General features: G+C 32.1%; 3 protein-coding genes across 4 annotated transcripts; 2 read left to right on the top strand and 1 right to left on the bottom strand.

Moving 5' to 3' along the window:
• The first annotated feature begins 2,574 nt into the window (after positions 1-2,574).
• Positions 2,575-7,882, top strand: LOC113846542. Of its 2 annotated transcripts, none has more exons than XM_027474942.1 (5): positions 2,575-3,298; positions 4,079-4,182; positions 4,546-4,722; positions 5,272-7,127; positions 7,526-7,882. In XM_027474942.1, exons 1-5 carry the CDS (start codon positions 3,093-3,095, stop codon positions 7,676-7,678), a joined length of 2,496 nt encoding a protein of 831 aa, XP_027330743.1. In that variant the 5' UTR covers positions 2,575-3,092; the 3' UTR covers positions 7,679-7,882. The 2 variants fall into 2 exon arrangements, with proteins under 2 accessions (XP_027330743.1, XP_027330744.1); XM_027474943.1 differs by having other exon boundaries at positions 2,664-3,298; positions 4,094-4,182.
• Positions 7,883-9,405: 1,523 nt separating this feature from the next.
• Positions 9,406-10,180, top strand: LOC113846544. The gene has a single exon (XM_027474946.1). The coding sequence runs from the start codon at positions 9,449-9,451 to the stop codon at positions 9,845-9,847; it is 399 nt and encodes a 132-aa protein (XP_027330747.1). The 5' UTR covers positions 9,406-9,448; the 3' UTR covers positions 9,848-10,180.
• A 1,308-nt stretch (positions 10,181-11,488) lies between these two features.
• Positions 11,489-17,100, bottom strand: LOC113846543 (putative clathrin assembly protein At5g57200). The gene is made up of 15 exons (XM_027474945.1): positions 16,653-17,100; positions 16,448-16,517; positions 16,126-16,223; positions 15,646-15,784; positions 15,424-15,560; positions 15,236-15,328; positions 15,054-15,104; positions 14,474-14,539; positions 14,329-14,394; positions 14,139-14,219; positions 13,975-14,049; positions 13,145-13,330; positions 12,981-13,059; positions 12,375-12,487; positions 11,489-12,058 (listed from the first exon to the last, which is right to left on the bottom strand). Exons 1-15 carry the CDS (start codon positions 16,740-16,742, stop codon positions 11,603-11,605), a joined length of 1,800 nt encoding a protein of 599 aa, XP_027330746.1. The 5' UTR covers positions 16,743-17,100; the 3' UTR covers positions 11,489-11,602.
• Positions 17,101-20,725: the final 3,625 nt, after the last annotated feature.

Raw genomic sequence — 20,725 nt, 5'->3', positions numbered from 1 at the left:
TCAAATCATTTAAAAATTAATAATTAAAAACACATTAAGTATTTTTATTTTCATATATTTTGAAAGCATACATGACATCAATAGTTAATCTTGACGGGTATTAATGAAGTCTTGACCAGTTTTGGAATAATATGAACTTTTATTTTTATCCTCTTACGCGTGTGTCTAGAGAGTATACTGATGGAAGGCCATTGAATACCGAGCAGATCAAGAAAAGAAAATGATAATTTTACAACTTTTATCACTACTAATTCCTTGTTTTAGCGTTGATCACTTGCTTGACTACAATTGTGGCATGTACTAATTATGTTAATCTCATGGTCATAAATTAAGGATTACGAGTTCTGTATTTCTTCAAAGTAGATGAATAAAACTAAAAGTGGTGATAACCTTAATTGGGTTTATAAATTAAATTCGTGTTAGTTGAAAGGAATCGTCTAAATTTAAATTCACTTGAACGGTATTTAATAAAATGAACACTATTAATATCATCAGGGATACGTGATTTAAAACTTGGAAAGAGTGCTATCGTTCCAATGCAAAGTTGTATGGTTGAACATATCTAATTAGTGGCTTTTCATAATGACAAAACAAAAGTTTAAATAATACTGCGTAAATTGTCCAAAACTAGCTCACTTTAGAATTTATATTTTCTTCTTTCGAGTGGCCTTGCTCTTTGATTGAAGTCACTCCAAGTGTTTTCCACTTATTCATGTGTTGAAAGAGAGGAGGAACTGTTTCTGATGAACCCCTTTTAGTAGAACTTTTGCTGCTAGGATCATCAAGTCTTGCTCTCCTCAAGGTTAAGAATTTTATAGGAATTTCAATCCTTTCTTATTATTAACCAATATTATATAATAATGTTAGAAAAAGAAATATATATTTTTATTAAATAAGGATTCACATAATTTACCTGTAAATTTTACTAATTAGGTTTAATAAATTTTATTGCACCTTTTTTTTAACATAACTATATCATGTCATGTCAATGATATGAAAGTATCCAGATCTATTTGACAAGAATATTCTCCCATTTCAATTTGTTTCCTGCTTTATTAATCAAGCATTCAAACTATGCTATAATGTTTCAGAAGATTATCTTTATTTGAATTTTGATTTGTTTAATTATCTGACTTTCCAATTACAATAGAAACAAGTGGAAGCTGTAGCTAGCAACCCAAAGCAAAGTGGAAACATAAGAGAATATCATTATGCTGTCAGATATAGTATATTTTCTGAGTAGTGGGTACCGTGTTGTTTAAGTTAACTATGAAAAAAATAAACAAAATTAATATTCAACATTTAGATTTAGGGCATGCATGTATGTGAAGAAAATATACACTGGATTTGATCCAATCAAAATGTCTGGTCAAGCGAATGTGATATGTGCTGTGACAAGTTCGTACCGTCTTCACTTCATGGACCAATGTGGCCATTTCTCAACATTGCTAGGCCAATTTCAATGTTCATAATATCCTCAAGAACTACATACGTAATACTCCATTTTTTATTTACTGACACGTGTTTTTGTTATTATTTTGGATATTATTTTTGATAATTGATAAAGTGGATGAATTGATACAAAAAGAGAAATAAGTGGACGTTGAATGTGTGGATTAGGCATAACCCGTTGAGAGTTACGAAGCACCCCACTGTGTCGTTATCTGCATGATGCATGGCATGGATCCACCATTTTCAGATAGACTCGCACTCAACTTGTTTCTAGTCATTGAATGTTAATTACATAAGTGTAAATTTATGAGCACTTAGCCGACGAAATTTATTTTTATTTGAGAATTTAAAAGGATTGTATTTATTAAAATTTAAACTTAAAATTATATATTAAACTATAAAATTAGAACAATATCTGATATATAATTTATGTGCTCGGAAAGTTTAATTATGAACATTTATGGAAGAACATGCAAATATTTTTTTAATTTTCCTAATAACACATTTCATACGGCCTGATGTTGAATAATGATGCATTCCTTACTTTCTAAAAGGTTTAGACAAAATGTTGGTAAGAGACAGACACGTATCCGCCACGTCAGGTAAGTAAGAATATGACTCATCTTAGCAATAACAGCTAAAAGCATTTAACAGCACTCAATAAGAATATGTCTCAACAAAGCTCCTTACCTTTCACTCATTATTTTTATACGTATATTTTATTTATTTATTTATTTGCATTACACCAATTATAAATGTATGTAAAAATATTATAAAAATAATAGTTTACATACAAGTATTAAATTTTGAAACATCAAACAAACTTTATTTTTTCAATGATAGGTAAAATATAAAAAGGGGCTTATGAATTTATAATTCCAAATATAAACACACATATATACAAATAAATTTCCTATATAAAAACAAATACTAATACTTCAACGTATATAACAATAAATTAATCAAGAGTACTAATTATTATTGATCAAAAGGTCACAGAAAAAATATGGCAATTTCCACTAAGAGAATGAAAATGGGGTTGAAATTTGCAGAGGATGACAGCTCAATTTACCCTCCATCACAACTTGCTCACAATACAAATACGCCATTCACTTTTTATTCTTCTTTTTATTTTCTTTCCTTTTCCGTGCACAAACAAACCTGCTATTCCCTCTCTTCGCCCCTCTCTCTCTCTCTCTCTCTCTCTCTCTCCCCTTTCTCTTTTTTCCGAGACAGGGAGAGATAGAGAAGCAGAGAATCTGCAGAACAAACATCCAACTCTCCTAATCATTTTCCTTCTCTGTCCACACTCTTGTCTCATAAATTGCCACGATATTTCACCCTTTTCCCTACATTCACCTTTTTCTCTTCTTTCATTCGCTTTTTCTTCCTACCTGAATTTCCTCCTCTCTCTATCCCCCACAATAAATTTCCGTTTCTTCTTCAACAATTTCGTGTTGCGTGGCTCAAATTTTCAATTTTTCGCATTCCCAGAAGGGAATTCAAGTAGCATGTTACGTTTCGTGGGGTCCCGCTTCTGAATTTGAAACAAATTTTGTTGAGTTTTCTGCAAAGCTTTAGTTTTTCTTGACTCTCGTTGCTTTTGAGCATCTGGGTCGGTGAGGAATTACCGGAAAATCATGCCGCCGGCTCTGATGGACCCTCCATTCCCGGAATCGTCGTCGGTGCCGTCTTTAAGCTCCGACACCGTTTCTCAGGGATCGGCACCGGAGAGTCGGCGATTCGTGGATCTTAGAGGTTTGCAGTGGCGTATAAATCTTGGGGTGTTACCGTCTTCTTCTTCCATTGATGATCTTCGTCGTGCCACCGCCAATTCGAGAAGGAGGTAACACCAGCTCTATGATCACGCCTAATCAATGTATTTTATTGATGAGGATGTTAATTAAATATTTTTGTTCTTGTGGGTTTTAATCCAATTTGTTTTTTTTGTATGCTAATTGTATTGGTCCAATTCAGTGCAAATTTCAGAACTTTGTCGATAGTGATAGGTATTCTTGCCAATGCTACCTTGTCTGTTGCTGTCTGTTTTTTTTCGCTCCCTTCTTCTTTCGTGTCAGAATTAGAATATTGCTTTCATTATAATATGCACTTCCTAAGTATTGATGATAAGCTTCATGATACGCTGATATCCTATAAGTTTATAACTGTTTTTATTTTTATGTAATTGGTTTTATTTTATTTTTTTCCCTTCAACTATATAATAACAAGGAAAGCACGCCTTGCAAGTTATTTATTTTTAAATGATGGGTATATAATCATACGGAAAATACAGGAAACCTCGATAAAATTTATTCCAGAATGCTTGCTTATGAATTTGGGGGGGCATTCGTTCAGTTAAAATCAATGTTATCTTCTTTTGTCCCCCCATCGAAATGAAAAGAAAATTAATCTATTGCTTCATTTGGCATTGAGGTTTGCTTGGGTAAATCATGTATTGTGGATATGCTCCATGTGTAGTGTTGCCATTACTGAGTTGCTTGCTCCACCTATTTCTTGATGTCTGGCATAGCTGCGCTCCAAAAAGAATTGCATATTTGTTCAGCTAATTGGATTTTTTGTGGGAGGGAGAATCTTATTTAACATGAACTGTTTATTATCTTGTCAGGTATGCCAGTTTGAGAGGACGCCTCCTGGTTGATCCGCATCTTCCCAAGGATGGAAGTGGTTCACCTGATCTTGTCATGGACAACCCACTTTCACAAAATCCAGGTAAAATCTAAGCATATTTTCTCACACTCCAAGCCTCATCCTCTGGTATCCTTTTATTTGTTGACAGATTATATACCTATTGCTGTTGTCCAAGGTTTTGCTAAAATACCCTCCCCACCCCAAAGGAATATAGCAATACTCTCTACTCATTTAGTCACAACTAAAGATGCAAAAAGGCTAAGCAAAGAAATAATGGCAGTTAACAAACTCCTTAGATAAAGTTGAAGCAGATAGAAAAGACTACATGTCATATTTTTTCTGCCAAACCTTGAAATACCATTAAGTAGATAACTAGCTAGTTTATCTTAACCTCTCTGTGTCTTGCCATTGAATGCTCTGTGTTGAGAATATGGCTTCATGCAGACAGTACATGGAGTCGCTATTTTCGGAATGCGGAGCTGGAGAGGATGGTTGATCAGGACTTATCACGTTTATATCCAGAACATGGCAACTATTTTCAGACACCAGGATGCCAAGGCATATTGAGACGAATTTTATTACTATGGTGTCTCAGACACCCAGAATGTGGTTATAGACAAGGTAAATTGCTCGGCTTAGCAACATTTGTAGACAATACCTTGAAATTAAGTGAATTATACTTTGTCATAAATATCTTTTGCCATTTTGGGATGGTTGTCATATTTTTCCTGCCAACTCCATCTAAGTAGCTATGCTATGGTTATGGTACTACCAACTTTATTTTAAGTATGGTTTCAATGTTATCATGGTTCTCTTTATTGTGAGATCCATTGATTAGAGGACATTAAATGATTAAATTGTGGGGAACCTGTTACTTGATAAATTATAAATTCCCTTAAGTTTGGCAGCAAATGTATATATATAGTGGTTCTGCATTAATAGCATTGGATACGAGATGTAAAATTTTAAAAATATTAAATAAATATTTTAAAAAATTTACTGACCAATTAAAATAACTGGATTGTGAGTGGTCCAAAACTCAGGTGAAACACCTTATAGCAACTCCAGTTTGGCTTCCAGGTTTCCATATAACTTGTGCTTTAGTCATATATGTCATACAAATAGCTCATCTGACACTATTGACCTTTTTATCATTCATTTATTTTATAGGAATGCATGAATTACTTGCTCCGGTGCTTTATGTTCTCCAAGTTGATGTGGAACGTCTTTCTGAAGTCCGAAAGCTTTATGAAGATCACTTCACAGACAGATTTGACGATCTCTTTTTTCAAGAGAATGATCTCTCTTACAGCTTTGATTTTAGAAAATCTTCAGACTTAATGGAGGATGAAATTGGCTCTAATGGAAATGCAACGAAAATGAAGAGTCTTGATGAACTTGATCCTGAGATACAGACCATTGTATTGCTAAGTGATGCTTACGGGGCTGAAGGTGAACTGGGCGTTGTTTTATCTGAGAAATTCATCGAACATGATGCATACTGCATGTTTGATGCTTTAATGAATGGTGCTCGTGGTTCAGTTGCAATGGCCGATTTCTTCTCTTATTCACCTGTACATGGGTCTCATACTGGCTTGCCTCCTGTAATTGAAGCTTCTGCTGCATTGTATCATTTGTTGTCTCATGTGGATTCATCTCTGCATAGCCATCTTGTTGAGCTTGGAGTTGAACCCCAATACTTTGCTCTCCGCTGGTTGCGAGTTTTATTTGGACGGGAATTTTCACTAGGCAACCTCTTGATAATCTGGGATGAAATCTTTCTATCAGATAATAGTAAAATGGATAAACACATCGAGGATAACACAGACTCTGGTTTTAGGATCTTTCAATCCTCTCGTGGAGCATTCATCACAGCTATGGCTGTGGCGATGATACTTCGTTTAAGATCTTCACTGCTTGCAACTGAAAATCCAACAATCTGTCTCCAGAGATTATTAAACTTCCCTGAGGACACTGACATTAAAAAACTAATAGAGAAGGCTAAATCCTTGCAGGCTCTTGCATTAAGTACTGACATTTCATCTTCAATGCCTTCATTTGTGGATTATTATCATAACCAGGGTAAATCAATTATTGCTAAATCTCACACTTCTGAATCAGCTTCACCAAAAAATCCTCTGAAATTGTTACCTGATAGCTACTGGGAAGAAAAGTGGAGAGTTGTCCATAGTTCTAAAGAACATAAGCAAGATGGAGTAGAAAAAGAGGTTCCAACTAGGAAGAAGGGATGGACAGAAAAAGTGAAATTCAGTTTGAGAAGAACAGAATCTGACCCTTCATCAAGGATTAAGAGTGGTAAAAAGGAATCTAAGTCAACTGTTAGGCGCAATTTGTTAGAAGATCTTTCTAAGGAACTTGGCTTTGAGGAAGATACAGAAACGCGGCACTGTCATGAAATCTTGCGCCAACAGGATAATCTTTCTACAGCAGTCCAAGAGGAGCATCGAGATGATGTCTCTGAAGGCAGCAACTGCTACTCTTCCGAGGATAGATGTCTAAGTCGAAACATCAGTGAGGATAACTCACCTATAATTTCTTGCCCTGCTAGTCCTCCTAACGAGGCCAATTATCCTGAAAACGACTCGCAGAAGAGCAGTGTTGGGTCTAATTTATCCCTTGATGAAATTCATGAAACTTCACATAGTAGTCCCATTGATTCACCTGTTCCAACATCTGATCATCCCAAGAACGAATCTCGGATATCAGGGTCCCATAATATCAATAATTCTACACGAAACTCAACCACACATTCTGACAGAAAACTGAATAAATTCCAGTGGCTTTGGAAATTTGGGCAGAACAATGGCGAGTTTATGTCAGACAAAGGAGAAGATTCTTCTGAGGCTGTAAAACCTGCCAACAACAGTAACAATCAAAATAATACAATCCCCTCTTCTACAGCTAATGGACATTGTAGTTCTGTTTATTGCAAAGGGGATTCTACAGAGCAGAATGTGATGGACAGTTTGCGGAATCTTGGGCAGTCTATGCTTGAGCATATTCAGGTAAAGCTCTTTCTTATTGTCACTCTCAAATTCAATGACATGGTAGTGAGTGAACTGAAGATTGAAAAAACTCGGGGGCTGTTTGGTTTAGAAATTGTTTACAATTTTTATTTTTTATTTTCACTTTCAACTACAAAATTATCACCTTGTTTTCATTATATTTCCTGTTTTCAAAGATTTGTACAAGAAATAGTGCAAGTAGAGAATAAAAATGTTTTCAATCCTTTCTGTACAAATCTTTAAAAACAGAAAATAAATGAAAATAAGGTGACAGTTTTATAATTAAAAGTGAAATAAAAAAAATATTTTTTGAAATCAAACAGGTCCTTAGTCTTACATGAAATGTGCTATGTAGACCTCAAACATGCTATCCTAAGAACTGGTTATTTGTGTGGCAGGTGATCGAGTGTGCTTTCCAACAAGAGCCGGGAGAAGGAGCATTATCAGTGGATAACATGTCAAAGAATCCTGTGATTGGTAAAGAGGAGGTTACTGCCATATCAGCTCTGGAGGAGCTCCGCAGAATTAGCAATCTTTTGTCTGAGATGTGAGAGTGAGAGGAAACTTACATTCTCTGTATATATTTTTGTAATTACAATTCTTTAGTGACCATAAGATGGTTTCTTCTGCTTCACTTCCTTATATAGCTCATAAATACCAAAGTTTTGCAGATGTTCTGACTGAGAGATGAATATGTATATAAACAAATATTCGGGTTACTGTGAAATAAATTATGACTCATTCCTGTTTATGATTTAATTTTTGTTTGATTGCATTGCATGCAATACCTTGGTTTTGCGTTTTAGAATTTCGGAGGTTGCAATAGCAGTCTCAAACTATATTGCCTTCAAGTTTAGATAGGTCAATTTTTATATTTCTATATCCCCACTCTATCACCCTGCTCATTTCTATCCTTGAAATTTAAGTTTAAAAAGCTTATACGTTTAAAATTTGAAATATATCCAATTTTAAAAATACATATACACTAAAATTTTATAACTAATACTCTTAAAGTATTGGCTAAGAAATTTAAAATACTATTAATACACTTCTAACATAATTTTTTATGCATTATCAACGTAATTTTTAATAAAATTTTCTTTTTTTTTTTATTTGTAATGATCCCAATAAAAAAGCTCATAAATTATCCATTTGTTTAGTTTTGAAGACAATAATATTATTTTTACACCGTCTTCTCTTATATATTATTTTTAATAATATATTTTAAATTAGACTAATTATTGAATTGATGCAAGTACTGATTTACAATTTATTAGTTTAATATTTCTTTCAATCTTTTTTATAGGAAACAAAAGATTAAATTATTAGGATTAAGAAAAATAATTAATTTTGTTATGTTTTTTATAAATATAAATTTTATTTCAAAAATATCTATGCTATTAAATAGTATAGTTAAAAATTTGTATATTTAATGATACTAATAGAAAAAATGTATAAAAGAAATTTAGCAATTAATACATCTTGAATCTATAATTTATTTCTTATAACTAAATAAGAACTAAAAGAATATTCAACTTTGTTTCTTATAAAAAAGACTAAAAGAAATACTACATAATATATTTAATAATAAATTAACACAAAATTAAGTATATTTTTAAAATAACATAAAAAGAATATGTTACATATAATAAAAAATTAAGTTATAGTAATTCAGATATTTTATAAGAATTTTTATTTATTTAAAAATTATAATTAAAATATTTTAAAATAACCTTTTTTAATGTATGTTCAAAGTTAAAAAATAAACAATTCAAACTAACTTTTTTAGTCAATTCTTGATCAACTTTAATTGTTTTAGCTTAATTGTGATTAATTTAATTAATTTTTAATTATTTTTATTGTTATATTTTTTTAATTGTTTGAAGTAACTTGACTGATATTCAATCATAACTAAAATTAACAAGTTTAATATTTGAAATAGTGATTTTCTCTTAATAACTTTATTACATTTTTTACTTTCTTTCTTTGGTTTTTCTTCTTTACTTTCTCTCGCTTTACACTCAAAGAACCAGAAAAATATTAAAAAATAGTTTCTTGATAAAAATATTTGTAAGAAATACGTGTGAGTATATATAATCACGGAAAAAGACAAATTTTTTGTAATTAACGAATTAAGGTCAAAATATATTAATTTGAATTTTATCACGTTGATAAGTGATATAAAGCTATTGTATTAAAAAAATATAATGTTTATTAAATAATGATCCGGCTGAATTAATTATAAATACTACTAATTAAAAATAATAAAAGACTTACATAACAAAGTTGGAATAAAGGAAGGAGCATATGGTTGGTTACAGATGGCAAGGTTCGTCTCCCACTCCAAGACTCTACTCCGTCACGGCAACGCTTCCCAAACGGCGAAGGGCGTTAAAGTGAGCCATCGTCACCGATCTTCGGAAGCGAAATGGGTGGAGATTGACGACGTCAAGTTGTTGGAGGAGCACCACCACCGTATTACCGTGAAGAAGGCCACCCCCGATTGGCTTCCCTTCCTCCCTGGCTCCTCCTTCTGGGTTCCACCTCCTCCCTCTCCCTTCCTTCACAAATTCTCCATCTCCTCTTCTCAACTCTTCTTCATTCAATCTTCAGAGTCAAACAACCAATTCGGCAATTCCAATGCCACCCCTCGAGGCATGCGTGTTACTGTGCAACTCAATCTTCTCACACTTCCGGAAAACCTAGACGACGAAGGATGATGGTAATAACGCATCTCTCTCTCTCTCTCTCTTCTTTCCATCTGAATTTCTGCGACCTAAGCTTATGCGAACTTAATTCGTGTATAATTGAAGATTCAGAAGCTTCTATTCAAGACCATGCATCAAGTTGGGAATTCTTACACAGGTGCAGTGCTGGCCATTTTGTGAAATTAACTCTTCTTCCAATTTTCGGTCTCAGTGTTATATGTATATTAAATAACCAATATATGTCGAATATTTTCAATGTTGTAATTGTTGAACATTTTATTTATACTGGATCAAGTATCTGCTATCTAGTCAATACTCATGTAACTAATAAAGCAAAACCTTATTTCAGCATTCCTAGTCTGAACGACCAAGCGCATGCTCTTTTTCAATGCTTTCATCAGTTTCATGTGCATATATAATTTTAGAAGACTTAGAAGGGGGAGCAAGTTTGGGTTGAACTTTGCGTTGCTTAGTTTCTAGTAAGTTCTGTAATTGAAGCATTGATTGCCATTGAAAGGCTGCAGATCATGCAATCATAGAAGGTTACCAGCACGATTTTGCTATTCTACGTGAAACAGTTCTCTTAACAAAAGAGGGAAGAGGGAAATGGGGTGATTTCTGTTTACTAGCACGATGTTTATTTGAATAGATTATGCATGTATCTATTCAAATAATACAAAAAAGAAGTGCTAGAATTTTGAAGATAAAAGAATTTGTCTCAGTAGACTCAGAAGAATCAGTAAGAATTATCAATCTGTCTCATCTTGTCCTGCTTCTTAGCCTTAGATACGTTGCAGGTGACTTTTTGTCCAATCGTCAAGTATGGTTAAGGATTTGGGTTCTCTCATGTTACAATTGAAAAGGATGGACATGATTTTATTTTGCATGAACTCACCACGATGGTTCATAAGATCTACGAGTTATAATCAAAATCTGCATATAACTGTCAGATCTTTAAACTTATCACGATGAGTCTTTACATAATAAAACTTGTATCTTATCTAATCTCAACAGGAAGGTCTTGAGACACAGAGGATACGAATTTATTCAGAAACTGTGTCTCTACAGCAGTCCCCTCCCCTTTTATTTCCCAAGTGAGAATTCAAATCCTTGCTCTCATTGGTCAAGCTTTCTTGTGTTTGACTCAGAGGGGCATTTGGTGTTGTGGAAAGAGTCTCTACCATGAAAGTTAAAGAACAACTCGAACACATACATCCATGCAGGATCCTAGTGTTAAGATTGAATCATTGATCATGCTTGCCGGAAGGAAAGAGATGGAATCAATTTGGTCTTTTAATTAAGTTTCAGGTTGTTTTTTACTTTTTAATATAACCTTATTATCATGATTACATGTCATCATTTTTATTTAGGCGTGCGGGACATGAATTTCACAAGGAAAACCTATTCTTCTGGCCAAATTCGTAAGTCATGTAATTTATGGTTTTTCAGTTGAAGAGACACAGTAAACGCAATAAACCTGACATTATACATGGGTCCAGGCGTATTGCTAGTTATAATACCATTTTTTTGGCAAGACTATGGCCTTACTCGGGTGACTTTATTTTTTAAATGCATGATTTAATTTGAGAATGCACCCAAGAACGCCCAATGAAAAATAAAAATGTACATGTCACATTCACTGGCCAATCTTAAAAAATGATATTTTGATTAGAAAATTAGTGTTACCCTACTTTAATAAATAATACATTCTTTTTGGGTAGGGAGTGTAGGAGAGAAGGGAGGATTAAGTGAGAAAGAAGATCTACTCTAGATTAAATGGTAGTTTCCTTGATGGTTTATGGAACTGTAAGGATGGCTAGGCATGGGTAAGGGATCACCAAATGGATTAGAAGAACCCATAACTGGCATTTGTTGAGGGTATTGAGTCTGTGGATACTGGTATGGGACCATCATCATGTTGTATTGTTGCTGTTGTTGGTACGTCATTTGCTGCTGTTGCTGTTGGAACATCATTTGTTGTTGTTGCTGTGGGAACATCATTTGTTGCTGTTGCTGTTGCTGAGTCAATACAGCCATTTGCACATTGGATGGAGGTGCTATATTGTTGGACGTTGCAAATGGATCATGCTGATTATAATGATTAAATGGATTATGTGTATCCATTTCACCATATCCATAGCCTGAACTTCGGAGCTGAAGTTGTCGCCTGGCATTTTCATCTTCATACAAACTATCTAGCAATAGCTTGTTAAACCCACCACCCTGATTCAAAAAAAGGGGGGAAAGAACAGTGCTTAACATCTAAAGAACTTAGCAAGACCTGAATGCTGCACTATGAGCTATTCTTTATATTAGATTATATGTGGTATGTGCACGCAACAGCCATTTTCAAACAAACCTTTTCGTTGCCGTGTGTGAAACTGTATCTATAGCCTATGTATGTGAGATGAATATCTTATAAAAGTCGATGGTTGTAGCGAGTAGAAGTAACATGTCCGTTTTCATTAGGATGGCTATTATAAACGGATGAGCTTCAAACTAAAGAATGATAAGAAGGAGATACAACTTAAAAACTAACCATTTTGCGATCTTTTACTTGGCTAGTATGGTTACTTGGCGTTGTAACCAGTGCAAGTTCCCAACCAGAAGTTCCGCTTATGTTATTCAAGGCAAGATCACTGGAGTTATTTCCTACACAAACAGCATGGATGGTTAGCTAAATGATGGGCACGATCGAAGTTTAAAGGAAAAAGATCTTTACAAGTTTATTTTGTATGTAACTATGTGAGCAAGGATGAGCAATGATACATGTAGCCTCGGGAATTTTGATAAAATTATGTGTGAAATGAGTGCTAGCATAATATAGAATCATCGCCCATTTCTCCTATCTGTTTCGTGTTGCAAAGCTGAAAAGATGGCCAGTTTTTTTGGGCTTCAACAAGTTTTCTTCGCTAGATTTGGATTTATTTGTGATCAGGCCAAACGTAAATATGTCTTATATTCTCGTTTCCAAATGGAAATCAAAACAATCATTGCATAACTTTTAAAGTTGTAATTATTGGAGCCTCAGAAAGGCTATCTCGATGTAATGTATCTTAGTGAAGCGAATTGCAATCTCCATTCTCTAAATAGGCATGCATTTTAGAAGTTTATGTCTTTAACTATCAATTACTCTAGGCCTTACCGCCAGCTGGTACAATAGCGAGCGCCAAAGCATTGCTGTCTTCCAGTTCTTGAGCGTTTGGATTTATTTCATTTAGACCCTGCAAAGGTAGACAAATACATTATGTATTCCCTCTAACCAACATCTCAAACTTGCATAACATTACTAGACAACCAAAAACACACCACCAAATCATCAGTGGATATCAAAGGAGGAAGTTCAGCCTCCTCTTCCTTAGGCTGTGTTTCATCCTTATCTGCCGGTTCTTCCTCATCGACTTCTTCATCTGGTTTCTCATTTGCTTGAGCCTCTTCGGATTCTTTTGGTTCTGATTCTTCTTTTTGAGGTGATTGATCTTCTTCCGGGAACTCCTGATATTGCATGACATGTATTAACCAATCTTAGCATACAAATACTTGTGGGCATACATTAAAGTTTAAGAACGACTAGCATTTTTTGCCCATCACAGTGGTTTCTTCAGGATTTCAGTTACAATAAATGCAGAAACCTCAGTGAGATATGGGCTGGTGCAATATGACATGACTAGAACCAGAACATAGGTGCAAAATTATTGAGTAAAATCTAATAATAAAAAGAATTTATCATGGTCAATCACCACTTCTCCATATCTATCGGTGTGGCCAAATTAACTTTAGAACCCAATGCAGAAGAAATATGCTGATCTAAAGTTTTTCTATCAATTTCTAAGGCATTTTAGAGATATTGTCATCCCTACATTTTATTCAACATGAAAGAATAGAAATTCCAAATGTCCTGAGAAATCTTTGACTCAGTTCTAAAGATCTTTCAGCTCTTCCTCTCCCCGAGAAAGTGGCTTAAGCTTCATTTGCAATATTGCATGTCTTAATTCCTGTACTTTGCAATCTCTGGGAGTTAATTTGGATTCACCAGATCCAAATTTAGAAAGAGATGCACAGTGATTCTTTGAAACTCAAATGCAAAATACACGAGGGACAAACTTTCAAAAATTAATTTATATATCACTCTTTCTTACCAGTCTCTTAAGACCGCCTGTAAGGGGTGCTTCTTTAATGTATTCGTCCATTGTGGCAATAAAAGAGGAAGGTGGCTGTTTATTGAAGGAAAGAACTTAGTGAGAAATCGTTAAGAGAAATCAAATGAAATATTATTATTAATGACTAATGAGCAAGAAAGAACCTGTCTCAAGGCTGGAAATTGAAAATTCCTGGCAAGGTCCAATCGCTTACAGTATTCATAGAAATCAGCAAGATTTTCAGCCTGTAGAATAAGAATGATCATCAATTCAACAAGTATGACCCTTTAGGAAATCCTCATTGAGCACAAGAAATAATTCAAATTGGATAACAAAAAGAATGGTTCTGAAGACCTGTTTGCCAGCTCTTTTATAAATATGTAAAGCCTTCACTGCATCATATCTTGGCATATCAAAGAACTGCCATTTCATTTGTCAGTACAATTTAAAATTTAAGTGAAGTAATCAAAATAAGATGTTAATCTGAGATAGAAAGTACCACGTCCACAAGATTTATGATTCCATCATTGAGGGCGCAATATATTTTGAAGCTCTCTTTTAATACCTAAATGATATTTCCAAAAGCATAAAAATGAAGTTAGAGAAATAGTACAATACTCAGTAAATGGATTCATAGAAGAGAATTTTTTTCTAGGATTTGATTCCTCTAACGTGAATTGTTAAGAATGGAGTAGATTTTAACAATCCATAATTTGTCATGCATGTGCAAATAATATTGACTTCATCAGTGGTTGAAATTTCGCACTTCACTCTTTTAAGTGAGTGCTCACTTTGAAGAAGTCTTTTCTTTTTCAATGAAAGTAAAACTAGAGCTAAGGAAGTAAGGATGAATTAGGCTGTAACAACTTTGCATTATAGGATGTAAATCCGAAAGGTCCTTGCTTGCCAATACCATTTCACAAGCATATCCACAAATTTTTACATGAACATTACTCTTTCTCTTTTCTTGAAAAAAATGTTTTACTAATTTTATTCAGTCAGGAAATTGACACAAAATATATTCTAAGATAATACTTAAAAGTGCCACTATGTGAAAAGCACAAACTAAACATGCATACCAGGGCCAGTGCATACTGTATTAGATAATTGCTAAAAGCCGACCCTTCAGGCTGCAAGATATCAAAACAAGTTAAACGTTATTTGAGGGGAAAAAATGTAGTCATTTCCAGGGTAAGAGATGTGACATAATATATTAGGAGCATGCAGATACCAAATCTAAGTTTTCCCCATAAATTCTTACCTGACAACCAGTAAGGCGATATAGAAGTTGCTGTAGTGCAGGCAACTGCTCCAAAAGCTCTTCACTAGACAACGTTCGTGTCTTTCTATGTACCTGTCAAAGCTAAAAGTTATTCATTTCTGAAAATAATAATAAATATTGCACAGGATAATTAATGTAGGAATAAAATTAAAAGGCAAAGCACACACCAGAGCTGAAGCTGGTGATTGTTTAAATGATTTTGTTAACCGCTCAGACTCAATGTCATATTTAAGGGTTCTAAAGCATTCAAGCCTTTCTTCCAAAAATAGTGCATAGGTTCGAACCCATGCAGAACAGTCCCAAGCTACACAGAGAAATCTAATTAGGCATAAAATAAAAGAAACTTCAGATAACAAAAGGGTCTAAATTAATGTGCAGAACTAATTTACCTAGAGGGCTTGAATCATCTTTGAAATTGGATATTTGAAGAAAACGTCCCCTTCGTGAGTAGTTTAAGAGATCTTCTTTGACTGTTGGATCACCTTCTCTTAATATCCTATGAAAGACTATCAATGTCTTTACCGCAACCTGTAATTTCATTATTCAGTTACAACGTCAAGAAAGTTTATATAGATATATTGTCATTAGTTTAAGTAAAATTGTGGGCAAATCTCATTCCCTCTCTCTTTCGCAATAATAAGCTGATCTAAGAATTATTTAGTCCCAGAATGTTCCCTTTTTTTCCTTATTTTATGCTAATGTTTGTTATTTTTCAAAAACAAAGCAAGGATAACAAATTTGTTGCCAACACTGTTCATAAATATAATATTTTACAATATATCATATGAATTAAAAAAATCTTTACCAGCGCTGTATAGCTATCAGTACTTTCAAACAATGTCAAACAACCAAGTACTAAAAGAACTTACTATCCAATTCCGTGTTTTTGAAAGCCTCTTGGAAAGTGCATATATGCAGTAAGCTACATCTGCTCGTGGTTGGTGTGCTGATGTTGCGTAGAAAATTTCTACAAGGAAGAGCAAAAAGAGAAATAATTCATATAATATCCCAATTTGGCATTATGGTAATGATCACATTTCTAATTTCTTCTAATGCAAGCAATTAGAACGATGAAACTAAACCAAGGCATTAGAAAATTGAAGATTCAAAGCCTATATGAAACAAATTTCACGCTAAGAATGGAAAAACATGATCATTTTCATTTACATTAATCAAATTTTGAGAACTCACTTCGAACATGACGTTCTTTAGGAGGATATTCTACGTGACTGGTAGCCTTCACAATTGCAATATCCAATTCCTTAATAAAAATCAGAACAACGCATAAAATAGAGAATTAAAATCTGAAAAATTGAAATTAACTAATTGAGCTAGAAGATTTGTAGAAAAATAAATAAAATTGAATGATGAAAATAGATATAAAATAATTAATTACCTTGTATTCGCTATTGACCTTGGCCAGGCCAACCGTGGTGGAGTCTTTGAGAGCACCGTAGGCCTTTCTTAAGCTCTGAAACGTTCCCATCCAACAATTATTCAATTTGAACGAAAGAGAGAGAGAAGAAGGAACGATGTTCTTCTTTTCCTCCTTCTTCTTTCTCTTCGTTACTGTGTCGTTTCCCAACGACAAAGAAAAAGAAACAAACGAAGAAAGGGTATTTTGGTAGTTTCAGGTGGCTGAACCTTAACTAATTTATGGAACTATTTGACCACGCCTTATGTAGATTGCGTTCCTTCATTTTCAATATAACGGACAAAGCCAAGTTCAGTTGAGTTTTGCGTGAAAATACCAAAGTGCCCAAATGCTTTTCCGAGTTACAGCGTGGGATCCAACTTCATTGCGTTGTAACAAATACAGACTTCGGTGTTCCCAAATTAGGAATAGGAATCGATGTTTCGTTCGCCAAATTTTTAAAAAAAAATTAGAAAAATAATATTCTATTTTTAAAAAATAGTATTCCTTTTTTACTTTGGTTGTTTGTAATATTTTTAAGAATGTGTGTGTCAACATTCTAAGTATATTCAACTAATGTATTGGTAAGGTGTAACTTTTTAGTGTATTTTTAAGAATGTACGCCAATTTCTTCCTAAATGGAAGAAAATTAAACTAATTACGTCTTATAGTTTTCTTTTCTTATTTTTTTTCCTTCAGCAAACAATAAAGATTTTGCAAAATCTCTGTATTCTCTCTTCTGTAAATTATTTCTTCTTAAATTCTCTTGAGCTAAACAATGGATTAACAATTAATATTTTCTAAACCATAGATATCTTTTACTAAAAATAATCATGTTTGAGTTAGGTCTATGTATTTACATAATGAGACAAACTAAATAAAAATAAATAAAGAATGTTAAAACTCAAAAATAAAATAACATTTAGTGATTGAAATTTGAGAAAGGAACGTAAAGTTAAAATGAGTCCCATGTAAAAGAATTTTATGTCTAACTTGCGTGAAAAAATATAAGGGAATAAAGTTGATAAAAAAAACAACTTTATTCTTTAATTATTTTTTGTTATATTATAAGAATATAAAAATTATTTAAGAAAAATATTATTTTCCTTTCTTCTCACTTTTTACATTCCTAACTTTTTTTATCGCGCACTTCTTTATTTTTCATTTCTTCTTCTTTTTTAATTCAAACAAAGTATTAATGTGATAAGAGAGTTTGAAAAGAGGATTTACAATATATTTTTACAAGGCTTTTACTTTTTAAATCATGTGTACATTTATTATTTTAAAAATATAAAAAATATTTAACATTTTTTTAGTAATTATGAGAATTTATAGGCTTTAAGGTAAAAAGATTTAGAACTATTGTTTGACAAGTTGAGGAATATCAATGACACAATATTTTAAATACACTATTTTGTGATTAGTTATTTTTTAAAAAATTAAAATAATTTTTAAAAGAAGTTTAATTTATAAGATGTGTGTTTTGATTGTTTAAAAAACTAATCAACCATTGAAAGTATATTAAAAATATATGTTTAAAAAAGTGTATAATTAACACTTCTGATGAAAAGTTACATGTTAAGCATGGATGAATCATCCATCTCTGGTGGCCATGGCTCCAGGATTCAGGGAGAAATTAATAAACTTGATATTGCAGGGTTGATACTCCTAATAAGGAGTCTTCCATCATTATCATGTACATAAAAGAATCTCAGTGACGTTGCTTAACTATTTTGGGTTAAGAAAAACACATAAATCAATAAACTATATAGTATGCAACACAGTCGTACAATAACACAGTAAGCCATTCAATATGTACCAAAGGATATGAATTTTTTGGCCTCTAACATGAATAAATGTATTTATTGAATTAAAACTTGGGATGGGTAAGATTTCACCAACTTTAGCCCAATGGATTGGAAGTCCAAAACATGTTGGAGCATATGCAAACAAAACATCACAATTCTGACTAAGTTTATAATAATTAAGAAACATTTCTTGTCAGTCTCGCCTTAATTATTCATTTTGCATGAGATAAAGGAAAGAAAGTCAAGGGGGTGACGTTGAAAACTGAAACTATTGACTAACACATGGAATGGTAAACACATTCCAATCATCTTAGAAACATAATTTTCAAAATCACTTCTGAGTTCACGAGAAAAAAAATAAGGGTACGTTTGTTTTCTATTTTTAAGAGAGTTTTTAATTTTTTTTAAATATAATATAAATTTATACTATATTTAGAAAAAAAAATTAATTTTTTTTAAAAAAAAAGAAATCAAATATATCTTAAGAAATTTCACGTAAAGTTGTATTTTAAGAACAATTTTTTTTATTTGGGTATTTTTTTTATATATAGAAGATAGTCATGAATTTAGGTAAAATTATCATGTATAGTTTTTTTTTATTGAATATTTAATATAGTTGTATTTTATGAAATTTAAAAAATCACAGGTTAAACTAAAAATAAATTATGTAAATTAATCTACACACTCAATAATAAAAAATAAAATTCTTAACTTTCTTTCTACAACTTAGATGTGTGATTAGAAGTGTTAACAGTGGAAAGAGATGTTTAATACTCTAATTTTAAAGTAGCTACGCAATAATCATATATATTATTCTCAAATCTACAATTCTTTGCATGATAACATAGATTTTAAGAATTAATACAGAATTTATTGGGTTTCATAAAATCAAATGGGCACCTGATGTGAATAAACTAAAACTAAAAAACTTGAATGTTTTCCATTTCCATGTCATTTGAATAGGTGGTGGTTGAGGGAGGATTGAACAATTCAATCATGAAACAAAGTACAGCCAAGCTGCTGCCATCACTGTTTTTGAAGCATGATCATCAACATCAAAATAAAAGCATTACTTTTTTTTTATATCATCATCATAAATTATTAAATAGTTAAAATTTATTATTTTCTATATTAAATAATTTAAAATATTTTTAATTAAAAATATAAATTTATTTATACTAATAATATATAAAAAATAACCTATTTTTAAAATGGGTTAAAAAATTTTGTTTTCTGTTTTCTTGTGCTTTTGATTATTGAATTAATTTTAACTGAAATTATAATATTTTATACGAGATCAATTTTGTCTTTAGTTTTGAAGCCAAAATACTTTAAACAACAAACGAAAATTGATTTAAGTGGCACATTTTATTTATTTTTGGGTAAGAAAAGCATCGACTTTAAATTTTGTATTTGAAAAATATTCACTAAAAAAATAAACTTTACCATAATATAAATATTTTAAAAAATATTTCTTATCAGAAACAGTATATATATATATAACACTTCAAATAAAATTTTGGCAAGTGCTATATACTGTTATTCTTAAATCCTGTTTGATCAAAAGATTACAAATGGCGTTTTCCTCCCTTTTCACATCAGAATGTTTGGATAGCAGAGCAAAAGAGTTGAGTTTGACCCATTAATTAATTTCCAAGTGCTACACTGCTATTCACACTATGCATGCATTCCACATTCCATTCACTATAGAATCACACTCACAAGTGTTACCTCATGCTCAAGAGACTGAATCTATCCAATTTTCATGCAAGTTGGACATTTATCACATCTCACCATAATTATTCTGTCCATTTAATGTTTTATTATTAACATTTGTTTTCTCTAACCATAAAACACACCAATATAATATTGCACAATTATTTTAAAACATACAAATGTATGTTTTTATAAGATAAGAAACCTGACCTAAATGCTAACTGAATAAGTTATTTTTTAAAGTTATATTTAATTTTATTAACTACTATTTTTATCTATTTCTTTTAACTTTTATTACTATTATCATCATTTCACTGTATTCTTTTTTCTTTTTATTTGATTGATATAATTAATTTAATTAATAAAAAAATATCTTATTTGATTGACAACTTAGAGGATCAAATTAAAATAAAATAATTTAAAGACTAAATCAAAATTAAAAAAAAAGAATAAAACAAAACAAAATATCAAACAAAAACTAAAATTAAAGAATTAAAATATTAATTTTACCTTTAAAAAATTATTTAATAT

Source organism: Abrus precatorius, unplaced genomic scaffold (genome assembly GCF_003935025.1).
Source record: "Abrus precatorius isolate BTA unplaced genomic scaffold, Abrus_2018 Scaffold8, whole genome shotgun sequence".
In the NCBI taxonomy this organism is placed as follows: Eukaryota; Viridiplantae; Streptophyta; class Magnoliopsida; order Fabales; family Fabaceae; genus Abrus; species Abrus precatorius.
Note: the sequence above shows the minus strand (reverse complement) of the source record. Positions and strands in the feature narration are given on the sequence as shown.

What these genes read in the sequence shown, in the direction of transcription:
- LOC113846544 (XM_027474946.1), top strand. Translation starts at nt 9,449, where the DNA reads ATGGCAAGGTTCGTCTCCCACTCCAAGACTCTACTCCGTCACGGCAAC.
- LOC113846543 (XM_027474945.1), bottom strand. Translation starts at nt 16,742, where the DNA reads ATGGGAACGTTTCAGAGCTTAAGAAAGGCCTACGGTGCTCTCAAAGAC. An exon ending in AATCACCAGCTTCAGCTCTG is followed by an intron (nt 15,329 to 15,423) that starts GTGTGTGCTTTG and finishes TAGCTTTGACAG; the next exon opens with GTACATAGAAAGACACGAAC. An exon ending in AAGTAAAAGATCGCAAAATG is followed by an intron (nt 12,059 to 12,374) that starts GTTAGTTTTTAA and finishes TTTTTGAATCAG; the next exon opens with GGTGGTGGGTTTAACAAGCT.
- LOC113846542 (XM_027474942.1), top strand. Translation starts at nt 3,093, where the DNA reads ATGCCGCCGGCTCTGATGGACCCTCCATTCCCGGAATCGTCGTCGGTG. An exon ending in ACCGCCAATTCGAGAAGGAG is followed by an intron (nt 3,299 to 4,078) that starts GTAACACCAGCT and finishes TTATCTTGTCAG; the next exon opens with GTATGCCAGTTTGAGAGGAC. An exon ending in AGAATGTGGTTATAGACAAG is followed by an intron (nt 4,723 to 5,271) that starts GTAAATTGCTCG and finishes TTTATTTTATAG; the next exon opens with GAATGCATGAATTACTTGCT.